Source organism: Halichoerus grypus, chromosome 4 (assembly GCF_964656455.1).
Source record: "Halichoerus grypus chromosome 4, mHalGry1.hap1.1, whole genome shotgun sequence".
Classification (NCBI taxonomy): Eukaryota; Metazoa; Chordata; class Mammalia; order Carnivora; family Phocidae; genus Halichoerus; species Halichoerus grypus.
This window is the reverse complement of record NC_135715.1, coordinates 165969722-165984944: the sequence shown is the minus strand read 5'-3', so window position 1 is coordinate 165984944 and position 15223 is coordinate 165969722. Positions and strand designations below refer to the sequence as shown.

General features: G+C 34.3%; 1 protein-coding gene across 5 annotated transcripts in view; it reads right to left on the bottom strand.

Annotated features, from left to right (window-relative positions):
* Positions 1–15223, bottom strand: part of CREB1 (cAMP responsive element binding protein 1) — a 60362-nt gene that overhangs the window by 40981 nt on the left and 4158 nt on the right. For all 5 annotated transcript variants that reach the window (XR_013447333.1, XR_013447334.1, XM_078071245.1 and 2 more), the window contains exon 2: positions 1873–1994. Coding sequence is in view for 3 of the 5 variants with exons in the window: in XM_078071245.1 (XP_077927371.1) it covers positions 1873–1986 (114 nt within the window). In the remaining 2 variants the exon portion in view is untranslated. The remainder of the gene's footprint in view (positions 1–1872; positions 1995–15223) is intronic.

Sequence of the window (15223 nt, the reverse complement as noted above, 5' to 3'; positions counted from 1 at the left end):
GTATAACATCTGGATCACAAGGATCCTAGGAAAAAAAGAGAGAGAGAGAGAAAAAAATCTTCAACCAAATAATTTAAAGAAATTGCCCAGAATCGAAGACCTGAGTTTTCACTATAAAAGGGCACACTAAATATATATACACAATGGATAAAAACTATTCAAACCAAGACCCTAATAATGAAATAGTGAAGCACTGTGAACAGAGAGAAATAAGATACCAGAGAGAGAAAATAAATGGATTTAGTCTTTTCCAATAGCAACACTACACGGTGACTGTGGATCAATGCCTTCAAAATTTTTAAGAAAAAATTATTTTTTTTAAAGATTTTATTTATTTGAGAGAGAGAGAGCGCATGCAAGTGGGAGGAGCGGAGGGAGAGGGAGAAAGAATCTGAAGCAGACTCAGCACTACGCGCATAACCCAACGTGGGGCTCCATCCCACGACTGGGAGATCATGACCTGAGCCGAAACCAAGAGTTGGATGCTTAACCGACTGAGCCACCAGGTGCCCCAAGAAAAATTATTTCTTTACCAAGAATTTTTTACCCAAACTTGCTTAAGAAACCACTGGAAAACATGCTTTACTATATCAAGAACACAAACTCAGTAACAGAAAGACAGTAGGGGAAAAGGAATTTTCAGCAATGGATTATATAGCAGACTTAGAGGACAAGCAGATCAGACAGAATAGTGCCAGAATAGTGGCTGTCATCACCAAGATCCCTTCTGGCATTGTATCTTCTTTTTACCAGAGGGTCAAATGCTTGGGTGAGCCCGATTCTGATCTGTGCATGTCTGCCTTGACCATGTACTGATGAAGTCCTGGCTCTTTCCCCTTTATTCCTGCACCTGCCTTATCCAAGTATTTACTTCAACCCCAGATATATTCTGCTTTGCCTTACTCCTGACGGTTGGAGGCAGGCCCTAGTACTCTTAGGAGAAAACATAGAGCAGCCCACTCCTTCTGACTATATTCCTGCTGGAGATCCAGTATTTGGGCCATACTTTAGTTCAGTGTAGTAACCATCTGTGGTTAGCCCCCTATTCTCCAAGACCCATTCTTGCTCAGGGACTTCCCAAGGAGGGCTTTTAAATTCTTCAAGAAGCCGAAGCTCAACATGATAGAGCCTCTGCTAGGACTGTTTTCTCCTGGGAGCCTTTATCAGGAAGAGACAATATCACACTCTTTTACCTAGCAGGTTTATGTCTGTTATTTGGTTTTTATATTAACTACCTTTCTTACTCATATGTATATGCAAATAATGGTTAATAAAATAATAATAAATAAATAATATCTAATAAATAAAAATAAAAAAATATTTGAGGAAGAATACATCAGAACAAAAAATTAAGATGAGTGAATATAACTCTAGAGATAGAATGTTTAGGACAAAGACAAAATGAAGGAATCATGAATTATATTTAAAAGATACAGGAAACAAAACTATTATCCTTGAAATTTACTTGTGTGTCAAGTTATTTGCTTATCCTATTTTTTAGTTTAAGCACATAGAAAACTTAGCCTCTCAGATTAAATTCCCATGCCTCAAATTAAATGTGTGATTAAAAAAAAAAAAAAACAAGCAGTTACCATATCAGGTTTTCTTCCCTTGTTTAAGAGAGACAATCTCTACCCATTAGTTAAAATGTCATTATTCTGAATCAGGTCACTACAAATAGTGTTTTAACAATACATTTTTCTGTTAACTGAATCATTTCTAAAATTACGCTAAGTAAATAGGAATTTTGATATTCTAACAATGTCTCTGCTCATTCTATGCATATCTCTGCAATAAAAACTAAATCCTCTTGTCTAAAACATATTCCTCTTGGAAGAGACATAACTTGGAATCTCTCCATGTATTTTATACCTGGGCTAATGTGGCAATCTGTGGCTGGGCTTGAACTGTCATTTGCTGGTTTTCAGCTTCTGTTACAGCTGCATCTCCACTCTGCTGGTTCTCTGCTCCAGATTCCATGGTCATTTAGTTACCTACAATAATATGGAAGAGTGTTACAAGCACTACAGTGCTTTGTGCTTTTGTGACTTTAAAGGCAAATTTCAGGTTATAAATAGGTATATGTGTGGTTAGGTTAGCAAATGCACTCAGAAATCTAGTTAAAAAATAATCTAGCTGAATTATTGTCAAATTTGTCCAAGTCTGCTGAGCTGCAGAAGTTCTAGTCCCTTCAAAAAAAAAGAAGGGATTCCTCCCTTCCACGAATCTCCCCTATTAACAAGGGGAGGAGGGTGCCAGTAAAATTCTATTTTTTCAAGTTGTACTCCTCAGGTATGGAGAGAAGGTAGAGAGCAGAAGTGAGCTGATACCAGGGTGTATGAGATACTGGCTTCATGGTACTTCCTATGAGGCTATTCCCTCCTATTATAGGGCAGAAACAGAAAATTATAAGCCACCTCCACAGGAAATTACTGGTAGTGGGACAAAATCAGCCCAAGCTGTGGGGTATCAAGATAGAAAGGTGGGATAAATAGCCACAGAGCCAAATTAGAGGCCCCAAACACTGCAAATCTTAGCGTTCTGACTCCTCACTCCATGTACAGTGTGCAACACTACACATGCACACATACATGAAATAACATTTTGAGTAAGTTAATCAAGGCTGCTCTTTTTTACTTTGGGACCCTGCTTTGCTAGTATATTTGTTGGGTAATGTGGCACTGAATGGCAGCAAAAGTTAGTGGAGAACAGTTCTTAGCAGCAGCAGCTACATGCAGATGAGATATTTCTGGTAACAGAAATAAATAAACTTCTGGTGATAATCATGTCTAAAGGATTCACAAAAAAAGGGATTACTTCTCACTTGTGTACTACTGTTGTCATTTAGTGCCTGGCATATTACCTGTCAAAAATGAATTTATTAATAGTGACGACTACCTATAGTGATTCCATAAATAACACAAAACCCCAATACTTTTCCAGAATTTATTATTTTTATTTTATAACTCTGAAATTGATAATCAAAATTGCGACTGATCCTTATGTGATTACTACATGCCATCAGAACGTATCACATTCTAATACATTTTGCCATCATTCACAGGGTTCTATAAAAAGTTTTAAAGTGACAGGTAAAAATGGAAGTAAGAGTATCTCTGTGGAAAGGAGTATAAATAATTTAGATATACAGAATCCACAAAAGAGATGACAAATGAAAGGATCAACAGACTTGACTACATAATTACTTAATCCATTCATATGACAAAAGACACTAAGACAAGTGCACAGAGAGAAAATATCTGCCACATATAATCCACACATTAACATCTAGAATACAGAGAAACTACTAGTCAATAAGAATAAGAAACTCCATTATTGACTAGTTCACAAAGATGTATGTTCAAGGATATTCACTGTAGAATTTTTTTATAATAGTGAAAAACTGGAAACAAGTATCCATCATTCGAAGGACCACTCGAGAAGTTACAGCAATGAAAGAGAGAGAAGTCTAGCTGTGATGTAATGACATATAAAGTTTTCCAAGACAAACTGAGTGGAAGGGCAAGTCACAGAACGTATATACTGTAAAAGAGAATTCTACTTATGTTAAAAAAAAAAAAGTCAAATAAATTGTTATAAAATGTGTCTCATGTATATGCATCGAAAAAGGTGTGGGAAGTTATATGCTAAATTGTAAGTGGTAGCTCTGAGGAGAGGAAGATGTGGTGGAATTGGATAGGATGACTTTTTCACCTTTTACTTTTTACATATTTTAGGATTTTATTTTCTTCCCGTCAGCACCATTTCAGGATTACTTGTACAATTTAAGATTTTAATACCAGAAGTCATGAATAACATTTTGAAAACTATGAACCAAAAACTATTATTTCAATCATGATTCTGAGATACCTGTTGAAAAAAAAATTTAAATCCTAGATATATTTTATATGAAATTACTATTTTTGTTTAAATCTTGCCTAAATTGTTTACCCCACATTTCCAAAGAATAAAAATACTATTCTTAAAAATTATCAAATAATTTTATTCTTATTTGTGATAACTGAATTATATACTTACAGTCTGTGTTCTTTTAAACTAAAAAAATTAAGAAAGACATCAAAAATAACAAAGCAACATCAATGACAAAATGGTTTATGTACCCAAATGTTGTTTATACTTTTGGTCTGCAAGAAAATGGCATGTGAAAACAATAAAACCTAATCTTAGGAATAAGTAGTGAATCCATTTGAGGACAAGACTGAACTGAGTCAAGCTAAATAAGGACAGAAATCCATAAACTTTTCTTCATCTTCTCCCTAAGCCATCACTTTAATGAGAATGAAGACAAATACAAATTGATCATCATAATACATCCTTTGCAGACAGAGTATGAGCCAACCATTTTTGAAAGACTTTATTCCAGGCCATGTTTTTTTTTTTTTAAACCTGTGCTGTCATCCATATAGTTTCACTTGCCCATTTGATTAAAAGCAATCTATGGCACAGATCATATTTCTTTTGTTTTTGTTTATTATACAACATCAGAACTACTTTTTTTCTGACATTTAAGGTATAGGGCATCATTATAATTTTTTGTTGCAGAAAATAAAATGTGACATTATTATAATAAAGAAACAAAACCGCTAGTTAACATAAATAATTATAGCTACAAGGACACATTCAAAACAGGCATGTGATTTGCATTCTTCTTCCCTCCCCAACTAGGTAAAATTCTTAAAACAAAAACAAAAACAAAACACACACACACAAAAACCAAAACAACCAACTGTGATATTTCCAGTGCATATGATTCTCTCATATAAACCGCCAGTGTTTTATTGTCATTTCTTTCATTCAGGAAGCAGACTATTAATCTTTTTTCAGAGAAGGGAAAAGCCTTCTTAATTTTTTAACTCTTAGCTCGAGTAGGTATCAACATCCAAAGCAAGAGTACAAATACTGTCTTTCATCAGAATATTCTCAAAGTGCTTTTCTCAAAGTGCAGGTGAGAATTATTTAAGGAGTAACAATTTGTTTCAGATAAGCAACTCACTGACTGAACTAACACAGACATTATTCTTTTGGCCTTTACCATGAAGGTACTGAAATAGTCTCTCAACTAGACTAAACTAATATTTAAAGTGGGTGTATTCCTTTTGGACTTCGAAAACTTTTGCTCTTTTCTGTTTATAATCTTCAGGTGGTGAGAGAAGAGATAATACAGTATCACATCTACAATCTTCAATTTTCTATCAACCAAGGAACAGTCTAGCTGGAAGTGCAGTATCCAGACACAGGATCAATTACTGCAGCCAGTACGTGTATTTCCAAAGTTGTTTGAAGAAAGGAGACTCTTTTTTTTTTAAAGATTTATTTGTCAGAGAGAGAGAGAGAGAGCACAAGCAGGGGGAGTGGCAGGCAGAGGGAGAAGCAGGCTTCCCGCCAAGCAAGGAGGTGGATGCGGGACTCGATCCCAGGACCCTGGGATCATGACCCAAGCCGAAGGCAGATGCCTAATTGACTGAGCCACCCAGGCATCCCAAGAAAGGAGATTCTTAATTCAATACACAAATGAATGCTTCTCAGGAACACAAAAATAAAAAAAAGACTGAATACTACTATAAAATAAGTAAAAGATCAGGTACATATAAATTCAGAAAGAATGTTCTATAAATATTGGGCCTTGAATATTAGAAACATATTGGATCTTAGAAATCACTGAAAATCTAGTATTAGCTTGACAGTTTGGGGATTCTTGTTCTCCCAATAATTCAGAATTACAAAATTTGGGAGGTACTGATATTTGAGATTTGGGAATTTTCATGATTTATCCCCTAAAAATTAGCATAATCCTTTGGAACCATAAGTTTATAATAAATTTCAAAACAGTATCATGCCTAAAAGAAACAAAAATGCTTAAACCAATTCACAAAGATATGTATCATTTTGTTATAATGCTTTTTAGAGTTATTCTTCTTAATATGAAAAATAAAGAGTGAAGTGATTCTTAGTGTTATTCTTGAGAGAAATAAACAATGCTGCTGTGAGTAGTGGGGAAAGGGAGCCTAATACTCGGTGGAAAGCTGGATCTGTCACCAGGTGGTCATTGGAAAAATTAATTTGTGTTTTAGTTTCCTCATCTGTAAAAACTAGGAAGATGAACTAAAGAGCTCTTCCAATTTTAAATGCTCTGATCCTAGGAAATGACACCACAAGATGTATAGACACACACATAATTATGCAGGTCACTTAATAAAATAGTATATATATAATAAATGAAGTATTTCCTTTTACTCTACAGTAATATATATAGACAGTAAAAGGCAGATTCACTAAGAATAGGTTACCTAGCCTCTTGATCTTGGATTGATACAGAGCTACTACCACTTACTGATTTATAAAATCATGAGAATGCAATACAACTTGAGATAGTTAGCAGCACTTTTAAAAAATGCTACAAGACCAGGGCACCTGGGTGGCTCAGTCGTTAAGCGTCTGCCTTCACTCAGGTCATGATCCCAGGGTCCTGGGATTGAGTCCCACATCGGGCTCCCTCCTCGAAGGGAAACCTGCTTCTCCCTCTCCCACTCCCACTGCTTGTGTTCCTGCTCTTGCTATCTCTGTCTCTGTCAAATAAATAAATAAAATCTTAAAAAAAAAAAAAAATGCTACAAGACCAGACTACTAGTCAATAAAGATTCTCTCACATGGTGGACAGCACCTCTTTTACTCATTACGCTACTGTGTTCACAACTGTTGTTAGTTATTAAATAGTTTTAACGTCTCCTTTCTTAATTTTCGAAGAGGACAAAGAAGTTTTTCCTTTCCATCTTAGAAAGCTTCAAGAAACTTACCTAAGACTGTATCACTTAGGTATCCTTTACACAGTGAAGACAGTATTTAAAACTTTAAGATGTAGTTTAGACAAACCTCGCAGTAAAGTGTCAAATGAGTGCTTCCATGACATTTAAAAGAAGAGAAAATGTTCTGCAATAGTCAAGAGAGTGGGGAAATTCCAAAGAAGCACTGAAGTTGGACACAGCACCATAAATTTGGGGAAGGAGGATAACTTTTCTGATAAGAAAAATGGTATGAGCAAAGGCTTACATTAGTATGCCTTTAGAGAAATGAGTGAATCAGTAGCTGGTGTCAGATTCTATATAGAGGCAAGGAGAGAAGACAAATGATAACAGAATAGTCACTCTAAAGCAATCAGAAACTACCTACTAGGACAAAATGAAAATTGAGAATAATGTCTCTTTAAAGTTATTGCGTTTAGAACTTTTATATTGCGATGAATTTTACTTTTACTCTATATAGCAATATATCCTGGGAGAATTCACCATTAGTAACTAAATAAAACCAATAATATCTTCAGTTTTAACAATTTACATTATATACATTATACCTGTATTAGGGTACCATATCTGAGAACTTATATGTCAGGCACCGTCAAATTACTGGGGAAAAAGAAATACACAAAATAAATTTTTTAAAAAACTTTATCTTTGTGGAACTTACATTCTAGTGTGTAGAGCAGGGAAGAGAAAGTAAAATGTATAATAAATCAGATGGTGAGAGGTATTGTGTAAAAAATAAAGCTGAGGGGCGCCTGGGTGGCACAGTCGGTTAAGTGACTCGACTTTGGCTCAGGTCATGATCTCAGGTTTGTGAGATAGAAGCCCGCATCGGGCACCACATAGGGTGTGGATTCTGCTTAAGATTCTCTCTCTCCCTCTCCCCCTCTTCCCCCTCTCTTACTCTCTAAAACAAGCAAACATATAAAAAAATAAAGCAAGCTGAGAAGGATGCTGGAGGGATTGTCAATATTTTTATTTTATTATTTTAAGATTTTATTTATTTATTTGACAGAGAGAGACAGCGAGAGAGGGAATACAAGCAGGGGGAGTGGGAGAGGGAGAAGCAGGCTTCCCGCTGAGCAGGGAGCCCGATGTGCGGCTCAATCCCAGGACCCCGGGATCATGACCTGGGCCGAAGGCAGACACTTAACGACTGAGCCACCCAGGCGCCCCGGGACTGTCAATATTTTTAAAGCTAACAAGTAAAACCCTCGTTGATAAAGTATTTAAATATATTTTGACGTTTAGGAAGTGCCCCAGTCCTTAGGATCCTAAACATTCTATTCAGGTTCAAGTTTATAAAAAATAAACCCATCTCCCCCACAACCTAGTTTACTTTTTAATCCCTTAAATCTATAACCAATTTAATCCAATTTAGGATGAGATGAGTATCTACCATATTCAGAGAAATGAACTATGAATTTTGACTGAAGAATAATGCATCCATAACTAATGGAACACATGAATACTTGCTGTGATTGTTAAAAATGTAAATGACCTTAATTATAAATGAGAAAAAAAACCTCCCCCTGCACCCTAGCAAGTGGCTAACTCCTCTTAAACTCAAAAGCCCAGTGATTTAAGGAAATCACACAAGCAGAAGTCTACAGTCTCCAGGGTAACCATAGCAAAAGGCACGTTTGGGCACATGATTTTAAAACTATAGGACTATTTTGTTGTCATAGTCAAATATATTATTAAAAATATTTTGCAGAAGTATACCCAGAAACAGCCATGGGCAATACAGAATATTTCGTACTGCTTATTTACTTTTAAGGATATTGTAACTGACTGAAAGCATTGCTAACACATTCTCAACATGTCTTGATTAATTTTCTAAAGTGTTATGATTAATTTACTAAAGAAAGTAACAAAATGTTCAGGTGCTACACAACAGACTTTGGCTTTCCAAGAATCAATAACTATGTTGCACTGCTTTTTTTCCTCTATTTTTTTTCCCTGTACATTTTTTGGGGGTTGTTAACTTTGAAATACTTGTCATTTATCATATGCTCAAACTAGAGCAACTGAGGTGTATGCAATCAATACTGGAAATTTAGCAATGCTCCAGGTTTCTGATGCTAATAATAAATAGTCTTGTGGTATTAAATTTAGCATATCTTCACTGAAACCAGAAAGGAAAATAGCTGATTCAATGTTGTATATGTGTACATAACGTGTAGGTACGTATATATGTATGTATGTACACACACATACCCCACAACACAGATATCTCAACTTTAACTATAAAATTTTATTAAATTAGAATAATCACACTATCAAAATGAAGTTATATACATTTTTTGAGAAAGAATATGAATAGGAAATGTGATAAACTAAAATAAATAAATCAGTGTCTTTATTAAACTACATAAATTCTGACAGTTTTCAGAAAGTTTACTCTGTGCTCTTACTAAGGTCTTTCTCCCTTAATTAGGAGAATAAATCCATACTTCTGCTTCTAGTCTAAATATTAAAGAAAGGCAAGAAAAGTTGTACATAAAGTTATTTGTGTGATTTGAACTTGATGAGATTTAAACATTTACAAGACAAAAATAAAAGCCTGAAAATTTGCTTATATATTTTAATAAATTCTTTGTATTAATAGTAAATATCAGTATAACCCAACCACTACTACCAAAAAAGGCAGCATACAGTAACAGGGAAACTTTTCCATGTTATTTAATAAAATTAATTCCCTGAATTATTTGTTCACTGGACTGAACTCAGAGAAATGGCTTTAAGTTCAATATTCATATTTTACAATTTACTGCATTTCTATAATCACAATATTTGAATGCTATTTTTAATTATTTTTAAATGTGTAGCATGTGCTACAAACAAGAAAGACACTGTTCTCAAAGAAGTATTTAACAGAAGTGAATTAGAAAAATGTTACATGATTTATAGAAATGAGCTGCATGATGATAGTCATCCTATAAGATGTGACTAATTCTATAGTAACTTTCAGGAGAAAAGCTTTAGTGCTTTCTCAAATCAAAGTCGTTATTTTCTAAGTACTGGCAAAACGTATTTGCCTTGTTTGCCTTCAAGTAAGACTGACTACTCATGGCTCTCAAACAAGCCTTCATGTATCTGGTCACCAAGAGACAAACAGTGTTGCTTAGCAAGACAGCAACCATGACTGTGCATTATTTTAGATAGTAACATTTTATCCCAACCCTTCCCATTTTCCTTTCTTTCCCATCCAATACTATGTTTACAGCTTTTTACACCTTAAGCATTTCAAAGACGTGATCCTACATAAGCTTCCTATGTAAGTTCTAATAAATGGATTTTTTGGAAATGAATTTTTTTTAAAGGAAAAAAGGGTTATACACCTTCTACAAGCAGTTACTTATAGAAAAGCAATTTCTGTGTTGACTAAAGAGTGAAACTGTCTTCGTATTTTAAGTTCTGATTCATAAACTAGCTCAATGCTAAAACTGTAAGGACCTACAAAAGTTATGCCCTGACGTTAAATATTTAAAGCCTACTGTTCCATTTACTCAATAAAACCTGAGGGACTATGTGAAAATCACTACATTCAAATGGAAAATGAATATCCAAGTGTGTTTATGAAGTTAACATTTATTATTTTGACAGGTCTATTTTGAACTAAATTTTGAAATGCTATTCTTGGTGAATTATTTACAAATTAGACATGGAAGAGTGACAATTCACTTTTCCTCAAGTGAGACAGCACGTGTTACAGGAGGAGTCATACGACAGGAATCCCAGTTTTAGCTCTGACTTCACAGATGGAGAACTAGACATGTCAAGAGATTTGTAAGGATTTTAAAAGACTGCAGAGGTATACCACACAGCCTCCAATATTATAAAATGTGAAGAATTCTTTCTATTTGGCAATGGAACCCCATGGACAATTAAGCCACATGCTAAGCTCTTTTTTTTTTTTTTTTTTGGCTAAGCATTTTTATTATGTTTTGCTTGCTAGAAAAAGCCCAAGCACCTAGGCACCAAGAATATATTGGACTACATTTTAAAATTAGCAGTGGTAAAGCTACAAAGCCGATAAATTACATGCAGACAACAGCAAAGACTTTACATACAGTTCTGATAAAAGATTCACTGCAAGTTTAGGTATCTTTATTCCTGAAAGAATCAAAATCATGTACAATCACTGATGTACTATTTTTTTTTTTTTTTAAACCAACCTGGTGGTGATTTCTGGTAAGGTCGTTTTGATTAATAATACAATCTCAGGCCATTTCTCATGTCTCAGAGGCAAAAAGGATTAGTAAAGCATCAGAGTTTAATGAAAACTTGAAGTAGAAAAACTCCTTTTTAAGCTATGGAAAAATGAGACTAATTTCCTTGGCTTTTAAAAAATAAATCTGTAATTTCAGTAAGTTTTAACTGTCTGAAGCATATATGTCAGCTTCCTTTACTCTGTGCATCTCCACAGGGGGACTGTTTTTAATCCTGCCTTTCAAAGTTGTGACCCTCCCAAGAGGGAATCATTCATTAAACAAATACAGTTTCTGCGCCTATTACATAATAAGTGTTCTGCCGAAAACTATGGGGACTAGAGTTTAAAACAGACAAGAAATTTTCTCTCAAAGAGCTTACAAGCTTGTAAGAAGAGATACAATATGTGTTATATAAAAAGACACATACAAACACACAACACAGAGCTTGGCAAGTATAAACTAATCCTTATGACCAGGTTGCCTATCAATTCCCTCCAAACAAGTATTTAATAACAATGATTTAAAACCATAAAATTCCAGTTTGAAATGACAGATATACAATGAATTATGGGGAAAAAAAAAAACATGAGCTGGCTATTTATTGGTAATCTTTCTACCGATACAGATCCTTTAAAAAATATTTATTTATTTATTTAAAGTAGGTTCCACGGCCAACGTGGGGCTTGAATTCATGACCCTGAGATCAAGAGTCAACAAACTACTGACTGAGCCAGCCAGGCGCCCCTCCTATTGATGTAGATCTAATTAGTAAGATAATGAAACCAACGTATTTTTTTAATACCTTGGCTGGAATACTTCTTCCAAGTGAACTTTTATAAACCTAAAGTATTACTGTTTAGGAACAAAAATCCTAGTAATCAATAAAGCTAGAAACATGAAAACCTTCTTCACAAAAAGATAATGCTACAAAAACAGTGATGAAGACTATGCTTACTGTTATTTCTTGCCGAGGGAAAAGGCTCTACAAGCAAATAAATCATTTAAGCTCTCCAAGGCTCAGTTTAGTCATCTGTAAAAAATGAAGGAGTTACTATTCCCTTAATGGTAAAACTTAATGTTAAGTTTGAATTCCCCCAATATAGTAGAGTTTATGAGTAATACACTATACCCTAACAGACATCATAATAAACTGTTTATAATTCTTAAAATATGGTACTAAAATTAAAATGTTTCACTGAAAGTTGTTCTATCTTGATTTGTACCTCATTCTGCTTCCATGTCTTCATTTTTGTTGTCCTTGCCACTGCCTAGAACACACTCCCTTTTATCGCTACCTATCCAAGTTCTTTAGCATTCAATTTATATTCTATTTTTCTCATAAAACTTTTCCTCACTGAATTCCTTCTCTTCTAAACTCTACAGCTCTTCAAAACAGTAGTGAAGAACTGACACTGAGCCATGCATACATCCTTCTTTCTTAGACTACTTTTGTCATCTCCACTATACTGTATGTAGGTTCTCTGAGGGCAGGAGCCATATACTCAGGTTTTACTGTTTACAGCAACTAGCACAACGCTTCATTTAATATCTGTAAAAATACTTACCTGAATAAATTTTCTTACAATTATTTCACTTACTATAAAAAGTCAATGGTCAATAAATGTTCACTGAATAAATGACTAGACTGTTAAATGACAGTAAATTAAACCAAAGCATTAGTATTACTGGTCATAGCAAACAAAGCTGCTACTGATACTTTCAAGGAAATGATACTCCTTTAGGAGTACAGATAGTTCGGAACAAACAACAATTTTCACTTCAGTGATAAACAATGTATTTCTGAGTCTCCTATTTGCCAATCATCTACACAAACAGGGGTAACAACCCTCAGAAATAATGGTTCGTCAGCTTTGGCTAAATTACAAGCATTTTTAGTTACATCTATACCGTCATATAATTATAACCAGAAACTCACAGATAACCAGCTGATTAGAAAACTCTTAAAACTGAAGAAAGAAATCGTAGTTTCAGAAAAGATTCACTAACTTTGGGAAAGAAATTTGCTATTACCATCAACTTTCAGACCTACCCTCTACTCCTACACCAAGGTCTTTCTTAGCAATTTTAAGTTCCCACTTAATTCTCTCTTCTACAACAAAGTATCAGTCTTTACTTCTCACCTTTTGGCAAAAAAACTCACCATCAATCCCTCAGACCTCTTATTCTCTAACCTTGCTCCTTACTAGATTTTTCAGAGATCCTAATTTAATCCAGTAGCAGAAAAAAAACTTGTGCTTTTCATTTTTGTTCAGACAGCCCATCTCATTCATGGTAAACTCCTTTATTACTTCAACTCAATCGTAAGAAAAAGCAACTCAGGCATTTAAAAGTTTATCAAGGAGTACCACTTTTTTTTTTTTTAAGTTGAAATTCATGTAACTAGCCCCAAGAACTGATTAAATACATATTAAAGGTAATTTTTCAGCACTGGAGGTGTAAAATAGTGTCTTCTACTTGTAACTGTTGGAATAAACACCAGAATATGAAAGACTAGTCTTCCCCCCTTCCTTTTTGATAACCTAGAAGACAGGTAAGTAAGACTCTAGAGAAAATAAAACAAAACATCTCTACAAAGCCACATCTGGCAGAGCTAAGAATGCAAAACAAAACAAAGAGTGTATATATATTAAGGGGAGAGAAGCATTCTGAATAAGAAAATCCAATAGCTACTCTTTATCCAGGTTTTAAACGCTCAAAAACCAGCACTTATAGATATCAGTATTGAGTAAGTTTAAAACCATCCTTTCTTCTTACCAGGATTAAGCTTTTCTATCATGACTGAGTTAGCATATAAAATTGGCAGAGGAAAACAGTCATTTTCACATTATCAGTTTGTCCCATTAGTTCATGATCTTTACCTCCACCACAAAAGACAATTTACTGATTCCAGGATACCATGAGATATCATTTAAGTCCCTGGTTGCCCACAGATATGTTCCAGAAGGAAAATTTTCTGCCTTTACAGATTTCAATTATCTATCTCCAGCCCCCCAAATCTGTAAAGATGAGTGCTTTGTAAACATTTTAGTCACTGTGCAGGTAAAAACCAAACATGTCAATATTTTATATAAAATACTGTAAATCCTCAAAATACTAGTAAGGCAATATTCTTACATTAAGAACTTTCGCACATGGTAACTGTCAATTTGAGCATACAAAAAATGAGATACACCACAACAGCTTCATTTAATGACTTTTTTTTTGAAAGATAAAAGACTTATATGTGTCCCTGCTGCTGGATTATTAGTTATCATTTTCTTTCTAAGTTTAATCAACTTAAAACACAGCATGTGTATTTTAAAGATAAATATACTAACTGCATGTAGAATGTACTATAGTTAAATGCTACTTAGAAGAGCCAAAAAAGAGAGGTAATGAAACTTGTTTTGTGTTCTAGTTGAAATGAGTATTACTTGGTCCAATTGGTTGACCAGGGACCCCCCCCACCCCCGCTGTTGCTGCCGCGCGCTTACGCGCGCACACGCACACACTCCACAAAATCATCTAAGCAGTAAAGTCTAAGTAGACAAGCATATAGGTGAAACTCATTTATTTCTTGCTATTTATATATTATTAGCTATTATTTATTGCTATTTACCTAGGTATCTAATATAAAAACTCACTGATAATTACACTAAGAAATATAGGAATATCATCAAAGAAAAAGTTAATGAGAATTTAAGAAAAAAAAAAAAAAAAAAAACCACAGGGAAAAATCTATCACCCTAACCAGCATTACTGAGTAGTAATATCACATGAGAATAGTCTGCTTAAAAAAAAAGACTGGACTACATGAGATGTTCTTTCTCATTTAGAGGAAAAAACTACTGACACTTTTTTGGCGGCAATAATGGAAGACTGTTCAGGGTATAAGAGTCTCAACAAAAGAGTTAAATTCAGACTGAACTCACTTTGTGAGTTAACTCTTACATAACTTGCCTTTTCATGTACATCTGGATCATTTCATTAAAACTTTAAAAACTAGAGCTAAAAAGGTAGTAAGGCAGTTCAAATAACCACTTCCTGTTAGAAACTGGTATTTCTCATTCAAAGGAAATGTCTTTCATTTAAAGAAATAAAGGCATAATTACAGATTCCCTTAGCTTAAAAGGTCATACAAGACCTAAAAATAAAATCAGCTTACTAACTGGTTAATAAATACAGGTA